The sequence below is a fragment of the Panulirus ornatus genome, chromosome 2, assembly GCF_036320965.1.
Source record: "Panulirus ornatus isolate Po-2019 chromosome 2, ASM3632096v1, whole genome shotgun sequence".
NCBI lineage: Eukaryota > Metazoa > Arthropoda > Malacostraca > Decapoda > Palinuridae > Panulirus > Panulirus ornatus.
In genome coordinates, this window is record NC_092225.1 from 21,785,978 (window position 1) to 21,809,992 (window position 24,015).

Consider the following 24,015-nt stretch of genomic DNA (forward strand, 5'->3'; position numbering starts at 1 on the left):
AAGCAAGTCTCCCATCTCACCCAGAATTATCAGTGAGGCTTACCAGCTCCTCATCTCGAGAGACGTTCTGTTCTAGATTGAAATAATGTACTGTACTTTCATTCATATCTGTAATCAGTGTAGATTGCATTTAAAACTAGCCCTCAATCTTCTGTTAACGCCGCTATGGTATTCAGCTAATAAAACGTATGAAATTATTCTTGATAGCTTTAGAATATCTTTTGTCCTAAAACAAAACAAAAATCCAGTCGCAACTTTCATGCAATAAAGGATTTGATGATAAAGACAACAACTTTATTTGATTAAGATGTACTTAAAAGAACATTAGATTGTAAATACACGCATCTAGCATTAGAGAGAAAAATCTTATCATTATGATGAAAGAGACAGATATCTTTTGATCATTTTTTCCATCATCACTGCTGAAATAGACTTAAGTATATAACAAACGCATAATCAAATTTAGAGTATAACTTTATATAATTTCGGTTTGTGTTTGATAACATAGAATATCTAAACGAATAAAACGTAAGTGGAATTTGATATGATATGAAATATCAAAGATATTACTAATAAGCCATGGGACACTTAACATATGATCTGACCCTCTGGACATATATCTATAGACGTCATTACATCGGCATGAAAAATATAAGAATAAACTGGGACGTCATTACATCGGCATAGAAATCATAAAGAATAAACTGGGACGTCATTACGTCGGCATAGAAATATAAAGAATAAACTGGGACGTCATTACATCGGCATAAAAAATATAAAGAATAAACTGGGACGTCATTACGTCGGCATGAAAGATATAAAGAATAAACTGGGACGTCATTACGTCAGCATAAGAGATATGAAAAATAAATTGGGACATCAGGAAGTCCATATGAGTTTGAAAAACAAGTATCTATGTTACAACTTTTCATTTCATCCTTCTGTCTGTTGCAATGTCTTGAGCAAAGACTCTCTGCTCTTACCTCCTGAGAGATTCATGTAGCAAGATTTGGAATTTTCATGTATTGATTTATTAACAGTTTTAAGATATTAAAAATAATTTCGAAAATGTGGGTAATTAATATCTTTTCATTACTTTGGATAAATAATCATTCGTAATAATTATGATTATGGCATATCTTTTTTTTTTTCCAGTACCGTATTGGTTATCAGAGAAAAAAGTATGGTAGTAATGGCGTTCTTACAAGGCTTAAAATTTCCACTTTAAGGCCTTCACAAAACTACAGATTTTAGACAGATTACAAACGGCATGTGATGTTCTTTTGTTTATTTCCAAAATATTTTGAAATATGTGTTATGATGTATCTATGTAAAGCCATTCATGTTGAAACTGTACAAAGTCTTCTTGCATTTCCTGGAAGCAGCTTCTTAAGATACACTGCATTCTTATTTCACTGTATTCTTCATTCATGTCTTTATTTCTTTCTTCGAAATGGTGTTCTCATTGTGTTTTCGTTTTATATTTTCTCATGGAATTAACGCTTATATTTTGCATTCGTTTTACAATACATACATATATATATATATATATATATATATATATATATATATATATATATATATATATATATATATATATATATATATATATATATATATATGTATATATATATATATATATATATATATATATATATATATATATATATATATATATATATATATATATATATATATATAAATACATATATATATATATATATATATATATATATATATATATATATATATATATATATATATATATATATATATATATATCTATATATATATATATATACATATATATATATATATATATATATATATATATATATATATATATATATATATATATATATATATATATATATATATATATATATATATATATATATATATATATATATATATATATATATATATATATATATGTATATATGTATATATATATATATATATATATATATATATATATATATATATATATATATATATATATATATATATATATATATATATATATATATATATATATATATATATATATATATATATATATATATATATATATATTTGAGAAAACCAGTAAAATGAATAAACACAGGAGCTTCAAAACTTTCGACTATATTTGAAACCTCTGTCATGGATACAAAGTGACGGTGAAGAAGATAATGTGTATAAAACTATAACTGACCACACCAGCGAAACATGGAATTTCTGACTTGAGAAAAACATTGGATTGGTTGACCAAAAAGAGGGGAAGGTGAGGTGTGAATAAGCTTTCCATCTACCTAGTTAAGTAGATCAAATCCACCATTACACAGCTTTGAGGCTTTCAGTGTCCAGTAGACATTTCGTTATGATATCATTGATACGAATTATTATTTAGGGGTCATAACAATGGTAGAGTTGATAAGAAAGCATTCTATAATGAGCCATTCGATATGTGGCACCCAAATGGTCTAGATGTCTCGACTCTTCTCACTCCATTGGATGTGAATGATTTTGTCTGTTCTTCTCTCTTCCATGATTGGCAGTGTGTGTGTGTATGTGTGTGTGTGTGTGTGTGTGTGTGTGTGTGTGTGTGTGTGTGTGTGTGTCTTCTTTCCCGTGTATATATATAGCTTTTCTACTGTCTTTCCTCTATGTTGTTCAGGTGGTAAGCGGGAGGCAGAGATGGAGGTGCTGGTGAGAACCTCCTTCTTGTTCACGATTCTTCCCATCTTCTTGGCTCTCGCCCAGTTTCCTCGACGGGATGGTAAGTGGTCAGTTCCCTCACCTCAACACCATTCCAGAGTCAGAATTACATAAATCACGCTAACCAGAGATAAGTTAGAACCCACATACGTTGATCAGTTAAAAAAATACCAATGTTAGGTTAGGTTAGGCTATCATAACTCAGGTTAAGTTAAGTTTCTTTGGTACTGTGTTTCTCTTGTAAAACAAATATGAAAGGAAGGCAATCCTAACTTTAGAACCCTAACCTAATCTAACCTAACCTAACTTTATTCAAAGACACCACTGCAACAAGTTGAAGAGAGCTCTAGCGACAGTGGCAAATCCACTGATATGATTTTCTCTAACATTTATAGATAGGAATCGCCACTCCCATAATGCAATTACCATTTTTTAATCACCACTCCCATAATGTAGGTGACCATCTCTACTGTAAAATAATTGCAATTATCATTTTTGATTAGTCTTCGTCTTATTTGACTTAACTGAAATTTACAAAGTGTATGAAAATTAAGTTTGTACCAACATGAAATCAGTATCCAGTGGGAGTTTGAATGAGTCATGTTCAATGCCCGTAAATTCTTTTTTTTTTGATGTAATGAACAGCAAGGAAGTATTATCTTCATTTATCTGAACGACGTATCATACATGATGATATGAATAAAACCCAACAGACTATCAAGTAATCAGTAATAGCATTCAACACAACGAACTCCTCCTTTCTAAATATACGTCTAAGAATTCTGTCTTGAGTACTATAATTTATGTATATACAATCATCTCTAAAAGACCATCAAAAATTTCTTGTTCTGTTTCCAGATGAGACGATAACACAGGCCTCTGGGGCTGTGGGTGCTGTGGTCTCTGTGTCCCCACATCCTGACTGCTCAGTCTTCCTCATCACAGACGCCAACTCCTCGGCGTCTAGTGTTGCCACGGTGTGTAATAAGTAACTTCAAAAGACCGACAGTTCAGACTCGATAATGGTTTGATGTTACGTGAAAACAGCGTCTCCCTTTTCGGCAAGCAGATAACGCATTATTATCTATAGCTTCACCTCTCATTTCAGATGGTAGGTCAGCTGCGTGTACCAGGAGGCGTGGCGGTGTTCGAGGCAGCAGCAGCAGCAGCAGTAGTAGCAGACGGTCAAGAGGCTACCCTGATGCAGATGGAGCTCTCCAGGGTAGTCGGTGAGATTCAACGGGTAGGTCACTCACACGTCACCTCTTGAGGTGACTAAGTGACTGCTAAAGCAAGAAGAGTCAGTCGGTCATCACCGGTGAGGTGGGTGGGTGGGATATTCTTCAGGTATTGCTGAGGGAGGTGAAGCACTTTCTCTTTATGATCTATTTTCTTTCCGAGTTTCCCCGGGGTCTCTGTCTGTCTGGCACGGGCTACTGTCGTACCGATGGCTCGTCCTCAAAATGTCTCTGGTTAGAGTGATTTATGTATACGTCAGCTGCTTATCATGGAGAAGAAAACTGAGCTTGTCGACTCTGGTCAGAGACCCTTGTTATGTTCAATAAAAGCTTGAACTTGTCGTTGTAAGATTCCTTCATAAAGTGAGCAGTAACTATGGAGGTTCTGATCTAAAAATGCTGCTTCTGTGTTTAGTGTTTCTCAGTTTGGGGGATCAGAGACTACTACTGAGTGAAGGATCATTTAAAGGAGAGTTGTCGTCGAAACCCCTTTCAATGATCTTCAGATCCATCTTACAGATAGATGAACAGCACGTTTGCTGCTCTCACTACCCAGGCATTGTTCATGAAGAGTTGGTTTCGGCGGCGGTCGAGTACTGGTAAGAAGTCTTCTGCTCACCTTGACAATATACATCAGATTTAGTCAGTCACAGACTAGCCTCCTGTTGGAGGAAATAGTCACTCACATGTGCAGTGAGGAGCATAGGTTACTCTTCATAGTAATGCTGTCATGTTACCGTCGACAGCTGCGTCAGCTGTCAGTGTGTGTGACGGTGGTGGTGGTGAGCGACGACCCAACCTTCCTCGCCGCCTTCGTCGGGTGGTCCCTCAAGGGCCGCCTGCCGGTGTGGTCGACCAGGCTCCTCGTCGTCACCCGCCTGCCCCTGCAGGAGCTGTCCGACCTACAAGGATCCTTGTCCAAGGCGAATGCCATGTTGCTTGTTGTGGAAAACACACCAACCTCCCAAAGGTAACTTCGATTCTGTGTTTCAATTTGTTTCGCATGATTTCAAGTGCTATTACGCAAGACATTATTATAACTTATACCGTTGATTATTACTTATAGGGCTTATATGGAAAATTCTTTTGATAGTCTTTTTCAATTACGGATAAAAATCTTCGACAGGTGCTGTCTGTATATAAATCTACCAAACATTCCCCAAGAAGAACAGGCCTTGCGGGTTGCCTCATGGACGCCCCATCGGGGTCTCAGCCTCACCACCCACCTCCCACTCTTCCCTGACAAGTTCTTCAAGTACGTATATAAGATTTAGATATTCTAATATCAAAGAATATGTTGCTGAGTAACTCTACAATTTTTCTTTTCGTCACACACTCATACAACTGGTGTTGCAGTTTACATAATCTCAAAGAAATGCAATCTTATTCGTTGCCAAATTATCATTTGGTTTTGCCATCACATAACTTTACCTAAAATGAATTAGTACTTCTATCTTGCCAAAGACATACGATGTTACATATACATTACTTGATCTGAGAGATATGTTACTGTTAGTGTTGCCGAATACATCTGATGTTGTAAACAGTGTAAGATCTCTCCAGAAAAAGCTTCTTGGATTAGTAACGAGACAGTGTGGGTAATCTTGATGGGTAGTGGTAAATTCTTCTTCACTTGGGGGGGACTGGAACAACATGGAAGTAGACTGGAACACCTTAGGTCCGCAAGGGGGCAAGAAGGAGTGGAATCTTACTTACATAGAACTTTGTGTAGCAACATATGTCAGAAATCTGTAGGATTAAAGATGCATGATATGTACCAGAACAGCTGGACTTAGTTAAGCAGCAATTGGAAACATTTCTTACGAACCTCCACTTGGAAAAAGTGCCCACCCACTACTTGCATCAGATTGTGCAGTCAAAGAGGAAAGTCCTTAAGGACAAAAATGTCATTTTAAAACAGTATAGAACATAAAGAAAGGAATTGTGAAGACTTGAACCACTACTTTCAAGGATGTATAAGGAGGAGCCGGAATTCCATAACTTGGCTAGAGGGCAGAGCTATATCATACTTTGGGTAATCTGCAGACAGGGCGTAGGAAGGTATGTCGTAATGGTGAGGGAAGGATAAGCGAAGAGAAGAACAAATGCAACGAACACAAGGTAATACACGGAGCTGAGACAATAAAACAGTTGGTAGTTTGGGATTGATGAGTGTAAAACTCCATTTCAGTTTGCACATATAGCTATTAAGAAATAGGATCTAGTAGCTTACCACACTTATCCTTTTACACCGGAACCTCTCACGCAAATGGCGATAGGAATGACAAGTCTTCTGAGAAACTTCATTGTACTCAATATATCACTATTTTGCCAGATTTATAACCCGGCCGACGCTGGTAGTGGCCGTGGAGGCGCTGCCCTACAATGTAATTAGAGTAATAGATGAGCCTACAGCACCTGGTGGCCAGCGACTCACCTTCACAGGATCGATGGCCAACATCGTTGACTTCGCCTCCAGGAGTATGAACTTCACGTAAGTATAATGTTCTTGGTTCTAGTAAGGGAGGATATTGTGCAGTAGCAGCAGCAGCTGCAGAGTGCTACCTTTTCATTCAGATTTGAAATAATGATAGTAACAGCAACAATAATGATGATAATGATAATGATAAGGATATGATGATAAAGTTTGCACTAACTGATTTCACAGAAGAGGTTTTGTTATTTCACTGTAGATAGCGTTAATACTCCTTGTATGGTCTTTGTTATTTCACTGTAGGTAGCGTTAATACTCCTTGTATGGTCTTTGTTATTTCACTGTAGATGGCGTTAATACTCCTTGTATGGTCTTTGTTATTTCACTGTAGATAGCGTTAATACTCTTTGTATAGTATTTGTTATTTCACTGTAGATAGCGTTAATATTTCCTGTATGGTCTTTGTTATTTCACTGTAGATAGCGTTAATACTCCTTGTATGGTCTTTGTTATTTCACTGTAGATAGCGTTAATACTCCTTGTATGGTCTTTGTTATTTCACTGTAGGTAGCGTTAATACTCCTTGTATGGTCTTTGTTATTTCACTGTAGATAGCGTTAATACTCCCTATATAGTCTTTGTATAAGATCTGACCTCTTAGATGCTCAGATCTCTTCTCCTCAGGTATAGATACGTGCGATCGAGCGACAAGTCGTTTGGTTCCCGCCAGCACAACGGGTCGTGGACTGGCATGATAGGCATGGTCGTCAGGAAGGTGAGTATGGGTGATCATCACTCACAACGACAGACTGAAGGGGTCCGGTTATGGCACCAAACTGTTCTTAACGCTACCTCGCTAGCATGGGAAGTGGCGAATATATATATATATATATATATATATATATATATATATATATATATATATATATATATATATATATGTGTGTGTGTGTAATATATATAAATACGTGTGAATCAAAGATCCTAAAAGCATACACACCGTTGGATGTATACGTATTTTGCCAATGGATTAGTGCTTACTAAACTGTTGAAATCTCCTACAGGTTATTAATGGAAGAATGCAATGTACCAGGAAATACTTGTATTAATGTTCAAGAATACCTTTGCACATAACAATCACATAAACAAGACAGAAGAATAATAATTCTAGATTCCAATGATAACAAGCTTATCATTCTGTGAGTCTATATCTTATCTTTCTACACACAAGGAGGCAGACTTTGCAACAGGGCCCTTCGCCATGACCTTCTCGCGGGTTGAAGCGGTCGACTTCACCTACCGTGTGAGGTCTGGTGAAATGAAACTCATGGGTGCTACAGGGAGGCCAGAGGTGGCCCCGTGGGGTTTCCTGTTGCCCCTGACCTCACTGGTGTGGGTAGCTATTCTGTTATCACTGCTGGTGGTGCCTCCGCTGTTGTTCCTGCTACCCAAATGCTTCCATCTCAAGGACCTAAAGAAGGGAGATAAGTCGGCACATACGTTCATCTTCATTCGTATCTTATTACAACAAGGTAACTCATTGGTGATACATTATCAGTTGTTTTATTTATATATATATATATATATATATATATATATATATATATATATATATATATATATATATATATATACGCACGAATATAGTGCATATGAACGCGCACTTTTATAGAACACACAAATCTCTAGCAGCCAGGCTCGAACCCGGGACCCCTGTGTGGCAAGTGGTATCGGTCCGGCCTGCCACGCAAGGGTCCTGGGTTCGAGCCTGGCTGTTGGAGGTTTGTGTTCTATGATATATATATATATATATATATATATATATATATATATATATATATATATATATATATATATATATATATATATATATATATATATATAGTATATGATAGAAGGCAGAATGATTTGCTAGACGATGGGACATTGGGGTCCAACCCAGTCGACCTAACCTCTACTATGGGTTCCTCCAAGCACGAAGCATTCCATCCAGGGATGCCGCCCCCTTGCCAGGAAATGGACACTAAAAGTGGCTATATTTTCTTTCCACTAGACGTATCAGAGGAGGCGGTATTCGTGTGGGAGCGGCTGGTGTTGGGGGTGTGGATGATGATGACGCTGGTGTTAACCCGGAGCTACGCTGGCAACCTCATGTCCCTCCTGGCAGTAAGGCACCTTCCCCAGCCTTACCAGACCCTCCAGGACATTCTGGACGACCCGTCCGTCATTACGATATGGCAAAAGAACTCAGCGCCGGAGCAGTACCTCAGGGTATGTTGTTCTGATGGTTGCTTCGTCGAAGTAAAATACCTTCTTTTTCCATGTATGAAATATGGGAACTTTTGAAAATTACTAAGAAGAACACGTATTTGATGAATCCATTTTACAGTAGGACTCAGTTCTGCAAATGATGGTAGTATGTTTGTATATAAATTTCTTTTCTCTCGAATTCTCTCTCTGTGTAACTCATGGATAGTTAGTTCGTCTACATTCCCCTGGAGGTACCTTCCATAATCCTCCATTTCATTCTTTCATAACCGATTTAACTTCCTCATTACACTGCTCACAGCCTTTCCTCATACCTCTACATACCACCTTGTACATTCCACACATATTACCTGCACATTTTTTTTTTAGCGCTACATTCCTTCATCCCTTTCCTTCCACTTACTCTCTCATGGTGTCTTTGCACAACAGGCCACCTTAACAGTCTCGTTCGCTTGACCACTTCCTTTACACAAACATCATTTCCCCTTTTCCTAAACTCACCCCACACCAGACACACACACACACACACCCTCTAGGATATGACCGCACAGATCACCTACCGCTTCTTTCAGGCAAGTTCACTTTCATCTCTCCTTTTTGCGCGCCTGTATATGAAAACATAACTCAATAATGCTAAAGTACCTCGAACCACACTCAGCTGTTACATACTTACAGCATGTATGAACCTTTCTCAAACTCTGTATTCCCACACGCCTTTCTTATTTCAGCTTACACAACAAGTTTTGCCCAATTTCTAATTGCCGAATCACCACTCTCGAATTAAAGTTCTTTATTAAACAGGACGATAATCTGCTTTATATAAATATTGCCTCAGAGGTATGACTTCCGTTTTTGAAACTTCCTGTGTCATCTCTTACTCCTGTAAGTCCGTCCAGTCTGGGACGTTTCGGGAAATTGCCGACATGGAGGCAGAAGGACGACTCAAGTTCCACACGTCGTCTCAATTCTTCTCCAGCGTCAACACTCTGGTCAGGTGGGGTGACCACGTCATCGTGAATGACGACCGGACTATAAAGTACCTGGTGACCCTAGACTTTTCTCGAACAGGTTTGAAAAACTAGCCTTTTCATACGACATCTTGAAATGTCTCGTATGCTGTCTGCATTGATCATGTCATTGCTTATGTCTATCTAGTCATCCACCACTCTTATACAGTAAATGCATTTTCTTGTATCAATCTTTTTTTTTAACAAGTCTTTTGTTAATTTCGTTATGTTCTCTGGCTTTGTGTGTGTGTGTGTGTGTGTGTGTGTGTGTGTGTGTGTGTTCTCTGGCTTCGTGTGTGTGTGTGTGTGTGTGTGTGTGTTCTCTGGCTTCGTGTGTGTGTGTGTGTGTGTGTGTATGTTCTCTGGCTTCATGTGTGTGTGTATGTGTGTGTAGTATAACTTGCAGTACCATCCTCATCATTTTCTACCATACGGCCTTTTTCTGACAAATGAACCTCTTATCTCAAAGGCACTGCAGCCATAACCCATGTATGGTACATTACTGTGAACCACATACCATGAGAGGGAACCACTGTCTTCTATACTGTGAGACAGGAGAGACATAGATGACCGATGAATTATTTCCATATGACGGCAACACACTCTCGTGTGATTGGTACCCCTGAATGGGTGGTGGGTGAGGACAGGCATACCAACCCTCCCGAGATAGCCCTAGTCACACGTATAAGGTCGGAGTATATTTACGACCCCTACACCTGCACAGATACTTGTCTTAGCTACTGTACGACCAAAGTTAGAAATCAAACTTGCATTTGGACGAGAAAAAAGATAAAAGATTGATATGTTCATTTTGCGTTGACAGGTCGATGTGACTTCTACATTTCGAGAGATGGATTCCTGCCTTATTCTGCAAGCTTAATCACCCAGAAATATAGCCCACTTACGTATGGTTTAAGCATGAGGTATCTATCGATCTATCTATCTATCTATCTATCTATCTTCTATCTGTTTATCTATCTTTCTATCTGTCTATCTATCTTTCTGTCTGTATATCTATCTATTCCTCTATATGTAGGTAGATAGAAAGAGAGATAGATTAGTAAATAGATAGATGGATAGATAGATTTAGATAATTAAACAGATAGATAACATTATATATACAAATATTAAAAATGGAATATCAAATCAATAGAATATTTGAAATGTTTTTTTTCTTTCTTTGCCTTTAAGGTAAAAAAAAATATCTAACTCCACACCTTCCTATGTTTACAGAATCATGACACTGTTGGAGACTGGGTTGATATCATACTGGGTAACAAAGAGCATGCCAAATACCACTTACTGTCGCTATCCTCCGAAGAAAATTACGGTCAATACAACCATCGCAATGAGAAATGTTTGGGTACGAGAGGTTCACGATATTCTGTGAGGAATATCTGCTCTTTTTAATCAGCAGTTCATTCAAAGGAAGATTCATTCCCTCTATACCAATAATTGATGCATGAAATTCAACAAAGAATATTCTAATACTCTTCAGTAATTCATTTTAACTAAAAACAGACGTACGTTGATGAATATCACCAATAAACTGAATGATATTAAGAGAAATATTCTTTAATCTTCGTCATTTGGTTCATTTTACATTAAGGCAGATTTTTCGTTATCTTTTCTCAGGGGATGTTCGTCCTTCTTGGTGGTGGGCATGCGTGTGGCTTACTCCTCTTGTGTCTTGAAGTGCTAAGCTCCCTCAGCGGCCTCTCCCAAGATCTTCGGGAAGGATCATCGTAAACACGAGTGTCTGTTCGTGTGCCTTTATGTGTGAAGAAAAGACTTATATAAATGCGTAATACAGGAATTAGGATGATTTTTGGACGAAGCCTTATTACCTACGTACGAGCACTTCTTTCGCGAAAGAAAAAACCTTTTTTTTTTTCCTTTGCAATTCTTTCGCGAAAGAAGCGCACCATTCCTTTTTTTTTTCCTTTTCTTTGTTTAGTATTTGATTTTCACTGAAGGAAGTATTCTCTGTTTAAGGAACTGCTTCTGATGAGTTCCTTAAACGTCGAATTTCTTCGTTATATGAGCGGGAGGTCCGCCTTCTTTCATTTTCTTTTTTTTTCTTACAAATGCAAAAATGGATTCGCCTCGTATTCATCTTGCAATGTGAATTTTATGGTTTCCAATAAACTTCATGGTCTTCATATCCTCATATATATAATTGTGAATGTAGAATTTCCTTCCTTTGTATTTCTCGGAAAGCAAAAATGGGTATGTTTGAAGGAATAGTGGTTCCAACAATGTTGTATGGTTGCGAGGCGTGGGCTATGGATAGAGTTGTGCGCAGGAGGATGGATGTGCTGGAAATGAGATGTTTGAGGACAATGTGTGGTGTGAGGTGGTTTGATCGAGTGAGTAACGTAAGGGTAAGAGAGATGTGTGGAAATAAAAAGAGCGTGGTTGAGAGAGCAGAAGAGGGTGTTTTGAAGTGGTTTGGGCACATGAAGAGGATGAGTGAGGAAAGATTGACCAAGAGGATATATGTGTCGGAGGTGGAGGGAACAAGGAGAAGAGGGAGACCAAATTGGAGGTGGAAAGATGGAGTGAAAAAGATTTTGTGTGATCGGGGCCTGAACATGCAGGAGGGTGAAAGGAGGGCAAGGAATAGAGTGAATTGGAGCGATGTGGTATACCGGGGCTGACGTGCTGTCAGTGGATTGAATCAAGGCATGTGAAGCGTCTGGGGTAAACCATGGAAAGCTGTGTAGGTATGTATATTTGCGTGTGTGGACGTATGTATATACATGTGTATGGGGGGGGGGGGGTGGGGCCATTTCTTTCGTCTGTTTCCTTGCGCTACCTCGCAAACGCGGGAGACAGCGACAAAGTATTAAAGAAAAAAAAAAAAAAAAAAATATATATATATATATATATATATATATATATATATATATATATATATATATATACTTTCATCATCAAATTATGTTGAAAAATATACAAACTCTTATACGATATGGATTACGTATGATCAATGAGTCGTCTTGGCAATCCTGCATCAGGGAATTTAGTCTTGGCTCCCGCGCAGACCTGGGGCCCATAAATAGTGAGGTACATCGACCTCGCATTTCATACCTCCACAGCAGCTGCCTGGCACTTCTCCTACCACTCCCTCCAGCCGCCTGATCTCAACCAATACACAAGGTGTAAGATTCTCATACAGACTGACACTACGTATACTCGTGTTCGTGAAAATTTCTTTGCGTCTAAGCTGGAGAGAAAAAATTATATATATTTTTCAGTGTATTTCAAATAGATTTTTGTATTTTCTTTTTTCTCTCTCTCTCTCGGAAAGTTGCGTAGAAGGAATGCGCAAGAGAACTGTGGCTTTATATTGTTCGTTGTGTGTGTGTGTGTGTGTGTGTGCATGTTCATATCTTGCAAAGATGGAGGCCTTTAGCTATAGTTTTGTGCTCTGATATCGTTTGAAAAGAGCTAGAAGTGGGTGTGCTCTTTTCTATATAACACAACGATCTATCTATCTATTTACACATCTATATCTGTCTATCTATCTATCTATGTATCCATATTTCCCCCCAATCAAGATGCTACTTACTCGTCGAAATGTGTTTTGCGCTGTAATGTACATTGCACATACCCAGGAAACTGCTTAAGATTAGCAATATTTGCTGTACTCATATGGCGTCACTGAACTGCGGATCAGATCGCCTTCTGTAAGATCAGTTGTCACAGAAGTTATAGTTGGCGCCAGCTGGTCCTTGCCAATGTGAGTAGAGTAGTTTCATATTTCTTTGTCTCGTACGTTCTGAAACCTCCTCAAAAAAGATTATGACAATAGTGGATGCGTCTAGTGTAGTGAAGCGTTGATGAATTCCCTGGAGTGAGGAAGATGTCCATCATAACTCTCACGTTCATAAAATGAGAGGAAATGTGACTTGTTCTTAATCCTGAAAATTAATGAAGGAAAATCTATGAGGCCATAATCCTTTTTTTTGACCAAAGGGATGAGATCTCCCATACGTATCATTCTCACTCATGCAGTTGTGTAACGTGAGTTACCAAATGATTTTCTGAGTTAGTAGATGATTATTTGTGTCATCGTATATTCTAAGTCATATCATACATACCTTAAACAAAAGTGTCATGGTTTTGATGAAGGCAACGCGCACCAGATATTCCGGACTGCCGTTTTTGAACCTTTTGAAAAGCAATATACTTCTATGTGGCAAGTTCGTGGCTTCTTCAACAATACGAAAGCTTACTATGCTCCATGATGTAAATTCTGAATGTCAAAGTTCTCTTTTAGGTTCAAATCAAACTTTTCGATTAAATGTTACATACGTTTTGTAAAGGAAATCAAGTACTGAACCATAGTGCATATGTGAATAGAAATTTTATCTTTGTTTTATTATTCTTGATGGTGAAAGTCACTTCCAGATTATATGCCCAGCAAAATCTAAAGAACGTGGTTACTTATTGGTAGTTTTCGACACGGTATTTAATGATTTTGAGCTTACTAGATTCGAGCGAACCTGATCTTGCCAACAAGTTGAGTTGTCTGTGTAGAACACAGCAGTAGCCTTAAAGTCAGTGAAGACTATTTCATAAACATATATTAACTTTATTAAAGAATCCAATAGCCTAATCTTTGCTTCGACGGATAAAACAAAATCGTTATCTTCCACGTAATCCTAAGATCACTTTTACTGGGGCTCCTGCAACGTCGAGACTGAGCCACACACGGATGCAGGGGAACGATGGGCTCTTTGAGAGCCAACGAATCCTCGACTGAGGATGGTATAGCCTCACCGAAGATGACTATCAACCCCCCGAGGTGTAACCACAATTAAGCGGATTCTCCAAAAGGTATATCCAATACTTCATTTTCTTAAGACAAATGGACGTCAATTGATTCGGAGTCTTCTGGCTGAATAGTCTTTTATTTCATGTGATTCTACACAGGCCAATGGAGCATCGTCGCCCGTTCCAGCTGACAGCCCTGGCTGAGCGGGTGCGGTTCGTGTGGCTGTGGGAGGGTGGCATGTCCACCCGCGCCATTGCGCGGGAGACCGGCACCAGCGCTACGACCGTGAACCGATGGATAAAACGGTGGCAGAAAGAAGGCAACGTCAACTCAAGATCTCGTCCCGGCAGACGTAGGGAAAAGCTTCTCGAAGTACAAAGACGGAGTTATCTATTCTATCATAGCCTCTTGTCCTCCTATAATAGGATCCTCACTTGTTCTCCAGTATCATACATGTATACCAGCCACACTTACCAAATGACCCCCTTCTGGTTGAGGAAGGTACCTACATATATACCTTCCAAGTGTGATGATCCGTCATGGTAGCGGATCGTCCTAAATGGTCTGTCGCAAAAAATAAAAGGCCTCGAAAAGTCCCACTGGTGTGTTGCTGTTTGGATTATCTCATGTTCACATTGTCCCTTGGTATCTTGTTGATATAGTGATGTGTCAGACACCTAACGTTGCTTGTAGACGAATGTTCATATAAAAAAGGAGAGAGAAGCTAACATGTATCTGTCAACTCAGGATTGTCTAATGTAAAGATGGTTTGTACTTACTCAAGTAGAAAATGTAGTTTAACGTCAGAGAACTCGCTAATGAAAATAATAAACTGAATTTCATGTAAAATCTTTTTTCATTTGGTTCATCTTTCTGATAAACATTGATAGAAAAAAATGAATGATGGCTACTAATGATATCAGAAATACGCTGAAGCATATTTTAAGAACAGTAAATATTTCTCTAGAGACACTTACACAGTTTATGTTCAGTACTATACGAAGACTGTGAAATGTGGTAGAGTTTATCTGCAAGTGCAACACATACCTGATGATATCATGTCAGAGGCAGGCAATAAGCTCCAGTAACCAGTAAAGATCATATACCAGAGAAAAAGAAGAAAATATGATAATACACAACAATGAGAAGACTATAGCCTCGCAACAATTGCTCTACTTCTCCATGGAAATTCAATGATGTTATTCCAACACTTAGAATACTGCAGGTCCTGGTGGCTTTCACAACACGGTAAAAGACAAAGGATATGAATTTTCTTCAGTGTCAACCTGCGGCTGTGACTGGTGTGGTGTACAAAATTCTTTGTTAAGTTGGGATAAGTTTCTTGTTGGTCAGACGGGGAAACAGTTGGGAACACGTATTGATGAACATTAGCATAAGAACTGGCCAACACAATAATGGTTTACTCAAACATAAAAAGCTTCTTTTGATCACCAAATAGACTGATAAACGCTTCCACCATTAAAATCACCAACTATTCTCTGGGTAGAAATGCTGAGAAATCTTACTAAATCATAGACTCCCTCGGAAGAAAAAGAACTGATTTGTATACATTCATTTGTTTTAGGTGTTTGCTGGACAAGATGATGTCGCCTCTTACGTCGCTGGAGTTGATCACGGTTGTCTCTGCTATACTGGGATCTGCACAGTTTCCACACCATCATGGTAGGTGGTTGTTACAGGAGGTTAGCTGAGACTCGCTTCTTATATATATACACATAAAGACCAAGACGAGCAAGAATCTATGTTGACACTATGCCAACCATAATGACTGGCCAGTCTCGTGTCAGTTGTAGTTATTATTAATACTATTATTAGTATTATTACTATTTTTATTATTATTATTATTATTATTATCATTATTATTATTATTATTATTATTATTATTATTATTATTATTATTACTATTATTATTATCATTACCATTATCATTATCATTATTATTATAATTATTATTATCATTATCATTAATATCATTGTTATTATTACTATTGTCATTATCATTATCATTATTATTATAATTATTATCATCATTATCATTATATCATTGTTATCATTACTATTGTCATTATCATTATTATAATTATCATTATTATTATTATTATCATCATTATTATCATTATTATCATCATTATTATCATTCTGATTATGATTATCATTATCATTATATCATCATTATTATTGTTCTCATTGATATTGATATTATCAAATCTATTGATCTAGTACAGTATGCACTATGTACGAAGATCTGGCTTTGTGTCAGCACAATGGTCACAGTGTTCGTAGTGATTACCAGATAACATGAGATAAAATAGTCGAGAACACAGAGCGTTTATTCTGCTACAGTGGCTGGCAATACCTAAAATCTAGGTTCGACTGCCTCGTGGAGGAATTCGTTCTCACATTTCACCAAAGGATTATACCGTCTATAACAACGAAATACCCTAATACTCAAAGTGATTTAGAATCTGAATCACTGATATCCTATCATGGATAACGTCTGGGATACTGCCATCGTCTATTCTTTCATTACCTGTTGTTAAGGATCGAGAATACACTATGTTGGCTTGAAGTGACATGAATCTACGTTGTTTGCCTCATTACAATAGGATTGTGGATCGCCACAAGAGGATCATGCGTATAATGGCGATTGTTGATTTGTTTTTGTGGAATTTATCACTCGATAGAAATGGTTATTCGCAAAGCTTTTCAGCATAAAAACAGAAAATCTAAAATCTTAATTGATAAGTCTCTTTAGAATCATACACTTTTGCCTTCCTTTTAAAAAAATTCACCAGTCTCTTTGCAATAATGTTATTTCTTAAGATTTCTCCAATACTTGTGTTTTCTTTCCAGTGTGATTATGTAATTCATATTTGATTGCTGTTGTCTTAAGATTTTGTCAGATAAGATATGAGCACTTACGCCACACAGGTTGCTTTATATCTTATTTCTAACTGAAACCCAAGCGACTTACCGAAATTTTACCCAAGGAATAGTATTTCTAAAGAACTCTTTCCATGGTTCGGGACGTTCTCTTGTTACAGCCGACGACCAAAGTTTAATGTTTATAAACCATTCCAAACCACGAACATTAGGTAATACAATAAACCATGTTGTATGACTGGTGTGAGTGATTGAAAGTAAATCAGTATGTCTGAAGATGTAACTTATAACATGAACGAAGTATGAATACTGGAAACTCCCTCAAAGTTCATCATTTTCAAAGTTGTATGAATTTCATTCCTGGCCAGCCAAACATCATCCATTAGATCTGGCGTTTGAGGCGGTGGATGCAGTACTGTCAGCGGTGCCTCATCCACACTGCTCCGTATTCCTCCTCACAGATGCCAAGACCTCCTCATCCACTGTCTCTAAGGTCCGTTGATACACTCTCTTCCGTTTACCAGCCAACAGGTTAAGAAATTATGATGGAAATTGTATTGATCTGACGTTTTTCAATGTAGATGACGGCTACCTCCCGCTCATGACACAGAGTAATCCTCTCTTAACTCGAACTTCCTCTTTTTCCTCCGCTACATCAGGTGATGGGGCAGGTGCGAGCCCCCTGGGGGCTAGGCGTCTTCGAGGCGTCAGTCGAGAGCCACAAAGTCAACGCGACGCAGACGCAACTCTCCCGGATGGTCGATCAGGCTCGTCGGGTAGGTCGCTTTCGAATCTTGTCGTTTTCCTTCTGACGTTATTTTGGTCGCTGGTATCATCACTATTACCACTTTATCGTCCACAGCTTCGTCAGTTGTCGTGGTGCGTGACGGTGGTGGTGGTGAGCGACGACCCAGCCTTCCTCGCCGCCGTCGTCGACTTGTCTTACAAGAGCGGCCTCCTTGTGTGGCCGACGAGGCTCCTCGCCGTCACCCGCCTGCCCCTCCCGGAGCTGCAGGCCCTTCAGTGGACCTTCTCCATGGCAAACGCTATGTTACTAATTGTAGAAAATACCTCAGATGGATTTAGGTAAATAGTAACACCAGAAGTCTTTGCAGACGAATCCTTCAAGTGATTAAATTCACAGCACTGTTGAATACTTTTGATTACAGTGTCGTTAATGAGTATGTATTCACTTATGGTCAGTACTCTATTGCTAGACTCAATCCTCGACAGATGCAGTGTGTATATACACCTGCCATACAGTCCTAAGGAAGAACAGGCTTTGCGTGTTGCCTCCTGGACGCCCCACCGGGGTCTCAGCCTCACCACCCACCGTCCCACTCTTCCCTGACAAGTTCTCCAAGTGAGTACATGAGATATTCATTTCCCTCGGTATGACAACGGCTTGACGGATTGGCATATGATGTAGTTCAGTCAGATACTACGTCTTCTGTTGTGTATGCGATAGCTCTGAGTTTCAATGAGGCTTGATATAGAAATTTCAGACTTTTTCTTTTGATACATATTAGAATCTTTTGAGAACGGTAACTCGTACCCAGTTGGCTCCGTCGTCTTTTGAGGCCACCAAAAAAAAAAGCCCTATTGCATAAAGGTTGAACTGAAGTCAATACCAGACTTCCATCGTTGAATAACCTCATGTATGAGAGTGTAATACCAGTGCTCATGCTGCCAGACAGATTGCCTTCCCGACCCACGCTGGTGGTGGCTGTGGAAGTCGAACCTTACCATACAATAACGGTGACCAAGGACCCCAGTGCACCAGGAGGAGAACGCCTCATCTTCACGGGACGAATGGCCAACTTGGTCGACTACATCGCCAGGGGCATGAACTTCACGTGAGTGATCTGTTGCCTCTCATTAACGAAGGAACATATCGCTAGGAAAAAAAAATGTGTTACCTTCGTAACCTTTGTAGTATCTTGTCAGATATTTCGTGTATTCAAGATCTGTGTCAATATTTCAAGATTTCGATAATCAAAACATGTTTTTAGTCAATGTGTTTCAAAGGATGATAACAAGTATTAATATGACTGAAGTAAAAGGGATATATTTTGGCACCAGAATATTCCTTGATTCTTCCCTTAGGTACAGATACGTCAGATCGATTGAAAGAACATTTGGTGCCAAGCAGAAAGACGGGTATTGGACGGGCATGGTGGGCATGGTGCTCAGGGAGGTACGTGTGGTAAGGAGGAGGGAGGTTAAGTGTCCACACACTGCCAACAGGACAACACGTTGGATGTGATGGCTGTGGTGGTCGAAGGGGTGTGTGTGTAAGCCAACATGACAGATGACTAGTTCATCCATTCATCATAGTAGTTATGATGATGGTCAAGGATGTAGATTTACAGAAGCATTACCAGGACGAAAAGCAACGTACATTGATGAATACAAAGTAAAATACGATTGTCTGAAACTTGTGAGAAAGATGTGTAGAGTGACATATTTGCCCTTACGCTTTATGGGCTAAATGTGGTTCTTTCACATGACTGATGTCGGATTTTTCCTTTGCCATACATCAGTATTTCGATTTCAGATTTGTTTATTTCTATGGTTTTCCCAAGAGATGATCTTTCGCATGATGAAGACATCAACTGTCTTTTTAAAATGGTACTATTTTCTTGACTTTGACGTAAGAATGATGTGAAATATCAGGCACAGTTCACTAAGTTAATATGAGAAAATGCATTGTGTCATATCTCATTCCTCAAAATCCCTGAACCACTCATGATCCTTGATAACTACATTGGATACAACAGTCGGTAATGATTGCCAGAGTTCCTGGTAAGTGGCGGGGAAAATAAAATCGTTTTATCCATATCAAACACATGGAGGAAGAGGATCAATCACTAATCATGATGAATAATATGATCGAGTATGATCAAATTTAGCTTAATTTGAAAATACTTTCCTAAGAGAGATGCAGAGAAGCTTGAACTGGATAGCTTATTGGTAGGATTAGATGTTACTTTTTTTGAGCGTGTATGTATCATTATGAATAACGTAGTAGCTGTGTATTAAGCCTATTGCATAGTAGATAACACAAGGCGTTGCTGTAATAAGAAATTTGCTATCATTTGCTCTAATGCCTTCAGAAAATGGAGATAAAAAAACATTCTTTCCTGCCAAAAGTTTACTCTCACTTGCACATTAATCCCATATAACCATTATCAACATCTTTTCTTTTCTTATTCATATGTTTTATTAAAGTTCCTTCCCACCACATCTCTTCAGGAGGCGGACTTCGCAACGGGACCGTTCATCATGACCCCATCCCGCGCCGAGGTGGTGGACTTCAGCTGGCGACTGTGGACAAGTGACCTGCGGCTCCTGGGTGCCATAGGGAGGCCAGAGGTGGACCCCTGGGGCTTCGCTCTGCCTCTCGCGCCCATAGTGTGGTCAGCCATCTTGGCAGCGCTCCTGGTGGTGCCTACACTCTTGGTTCTACCGTCCCACTGCTTACAGCTTCAGGTGTCGAGGGAGGGAAAGTGGCTCAGAAATACGTTCAACTTCATCCGCATTTTGTTGCAACAGGGTAAGTCCACGAGGGTAAATGCAGCCATTTGTTGTTGTTGATATCTGGACCTCTTCTTGTGTGTATATACATTTATACATATACGTATATATGTTATGTTCTATATATTCATCAGTGCTGTCGTGTGACTTCATTTTCCAGACATGCTGCAAACAGGGAAGTGGTCGTGGGAGCGACTGGTGTTGGGGGTGTGGATGATGATGACGCTGGTGTTAACCCGGAGCTACTCCGGTAACCTCATGTCCCTCCTGGCAGTGAGGCACATCCCTCAACCTTACCACACCCTCAGGGATGTGCTGGACGACCCCACCGTAGCCATGATATGGCAGAAGAACTCGGCGCAGGAGCAGTATCTTCGTGTACGTTGTCCATAATCAAGCACACGTGAAGAGATATATGAACACACACAAATCTAACCCAGCTTTATGTACAATAAGTCAAATAACTAAGCATAAGATAAGGGAACTTGTTATCCACGTACGATATATATACATCATACCGGTAGCGTGTGCTTATACAAGCTTTTTTCTCATCCTTGTTTACGTACATTTCATCTACAAGCTGTCTCCTTCCCTGTCTCCTTCCCTACGTCTACACACTGTTTCCTATTTCTTGTAATCGTACACTCAGTCTACACACTGTTTCCTATTCCTTGTAATCGTACACTCAGTCTACACACTGTTTCCTATTCCTTGTAATCGTACACTCAGTCTACACACTGTTTCCTATTCCTTGTAATCGTACACTCAGTCTACACACTGTTTCCTATTCTTTGTAATCGTACACTCAGTCTACACACTGTTTCCTATTCCTTGTAATCGTACACTCAGTCTACACACTGTTTCCTATTCTTTGTAATCGTACACTCAGTCCACAAACTGTTTCCTATTCCTTGTAATCGTACACTCAGTCTACACACTGTTTCTCCTCCCTTTCAAATTCTTGAAGTCCGTCAAGTCCGGGATATTTCGAGAGATCGCCGACTTGGAGGCCGAGGGACGGGTCAAGTTTCAGCCACAGTCGCAGTTTCGGGAGAGCGTCAACACTCTCCTGAGGCGGGGTGACCACGTCCTGGCCGAGCCTGCAGCAACCGTAAGAAACCTGGTCATTCAGGACTTCTCACGAACAGGTTTTCGAATGCATCTTTTTTTTTTTTTCTCGCACGTATGATAAATATCTTTGGATGGTTTCAGAAGTATATCTTTTTATATATATGATGAATATCTTTAATGGTTTTGAAATATATCTCTTTGTCACGTTTGATATATATCTTTAATGATTATCAAGTTTCAAGAAGATAAGTTCCTTGCAACATATGAGCCAATTGCGAGGGAACTGTTAACAGAGAGGAAAATGAACTATAAATTTTCTTTCGACTTTCGATATCAAAATCGCCTATATTTTTTTTTTTCTAACAGTATGGAACTGATGCATATAATTCAAAATATATGTAAATATATGAGCTCGTGAGTGTTTGCTCACATATGCCTAAATGTACATATTCCTGTACTTTCTTGTGTATGTACCTATGTATGTTAGTATGTTAATTAATGTGATTACGTAAGCACCTGTAATTATCAATTTGTAATGTACTAAAGAATTCAGCCTCCTCTCCTCACCATATATGCTCTGGTCACAAAACCACATATATACGTATCAAAAACATGATTCAGTTCACGAAGCCTCATCTCACCATTTGTATTCCCAGGTCGGTGTGATTTCTACGTTTCTAAGGAGGGGTTCCTACCCTATTCATCAAGTCTAATTAGCCAGAAGAACAGCCCACTTCTACATGGTCTAAGCAAGAGGTACCAATACACTTGTTATCTGTGTCAAGTGAACATTTTGTGTCATATATATATATTATATATATATATTAGATTTCTTTGTTTTTCCACATAGGGTTAGGTCAGTGACTGAGTCTGGCATCTATCCTTACTGGGTTATAGGAATGCTGCCCAATGTGACACACTGCAGCCGCCTCCCGAAGAAGATTACTGTCAGCACATCTCTCTCTGCTGGCAACCTATGGGTAAATGAGACCTGAGAATATATAACGTAGAGTATCCCCTCTATATGCATATATATATATAATATACATATTCGTATATACATACCTTAAATGAAGGGAATAACTGAATTATGTTTACGTGTGACTAAGTCAAGGGATGGGGTAAAATATTTATATTGACGTGTGACTTAAGTCAAGGGATGGGGTAAAATATTTATATTGACGTGTGACTAAGTCAAGGGATGGGGTAAAATATTTATATTGACGTGTGACTTAAGTCAAGGTGACTTTGAGCTTGTTTTTCAGGGCATGTTTGTGGTTCTCCTTGGTGGACATCTTGGGGCTCTGCTGGTCTTCTGTCTTGAGCTGTTTGTAGCTCATGTCGTCTACCACAGCTCATTTAGCTGAGAGACGAGAGCCGACCATGGACTGGGGGATAGTGATGAGCGTTTGTCTAGTTACAGAGATACACAGCTTTCAACAGAACGATCAGGTTCAAAAGAGAATGTTACTCACATTGTGATGAATGTAAAAAAAAAAAAAGGAAATTTGAAAGGTTATGCTCAGAATATTGCATGCATATAATGATGTCTAAATGAGAGGAAACCTAAATATTTTCAGTGTTAAAGATCTACTATAAAGAAGAGACGGGATATAGATTGTAATCACATATATTGTTTATTGAGAATATGGAGGTCTGTCACATATCAAAGCTGCCTTAATCCTTTATACGTTTGTATTATGATCACTGTTTTCTGATATTTATGAATCTAACTTGAATTATGCGTAATAAATGTTTTCGCTTATCATTGTTTTCATTGTAGATTTAGTCGGTTTGTTATTCGGGATCAAGTCCCATTAACTGCTATAGAGCCATGAGAGCCATCAATGTTAAGTTATAACCACAAAGCGAAGATAAGAATAAAAATGGTTATCAGTTATCGGTAACTACAATATCTTTATCATGGGGATGGTGATCAGTGGTGGTCTTTGCCTTGCTAGTGATGATGTAGAGGAAAGTATGGATTAATAGGTAATGGTGGTGATGGGTGGTGGTGGTGAGAATAATGTTGGTGGTGTTGGAGATGGTGGGGGACGATGCTAATTTCTTTCC

At 38.8% G+C, this 24,015-nt stretch overlaps 2 protein-coding genes across 2 annotated transcripts; both read left to right on the plus strand.

The window, feature by feature from the left end:
* The first annotated feature begins 2,665 nt into the window (after positions 1–2,665).
* On the plus strand, positions 2,666–11,781 carry LOC139752620 (probable glutamate receptor). The gene is made up of 13 exons (XM_071668378.1): positions 2,666–2,761; positions 3,559–3,677; positions 3,809–3,943; positions 4,685–4,908; positions 5,065–5,193; positions 6,274–6,432; positions 7,057–7,147; positions 7,604–7,904; positions 8,426–8,643; positions 9,528–9,708; positions 10,471–10,570; positions 10,881–11,010; positions 11,283–11,781. The coding sequence occupies exons 1-13, from the start codon at positions 2,680–2,682 to the stop codon at positions 11,394–11,396; spliced, it is 1,983 nt and encodes a 660-aa protein (XP_071524479.1). The 5' UTR covers positions 2,666–2,679; the 3' UTR covers positions 11,397–11,781.
* A 2,602-nt stretch (positions 11,782–14,383) lies between these two features.
* Positions 14,384–23,670, plus strand: LOC139752026 (glutamate receptor ionotropic, delta-2-like). Its single transcript, XM_071667813.1, is given in 16 exon segments — positions 14,384–14,460; positions 14,589–14,802; positions 16,016–16,113; positions 17,662–17,827; positions 17,994–18,110; positions 18,197–18,420; positions 18,568–18,667; positions 18,669–18,697; positions 19,032–19,190; positions 19,441–19,531; positions 20,590–20,890; positions 21,032–21,249; positions 21,839–22,019; positions 22,599–22,698; positions 22,793–22,922; positions 23,208–23,670. Coding segments are annotated over 16 exon segments (2,307 nt in total). The 3' UTR covers positions 23,310–23,670.
* The last annotated feature ends 345 nt before the right edge of the window (positions 23,671–24,015 follow it).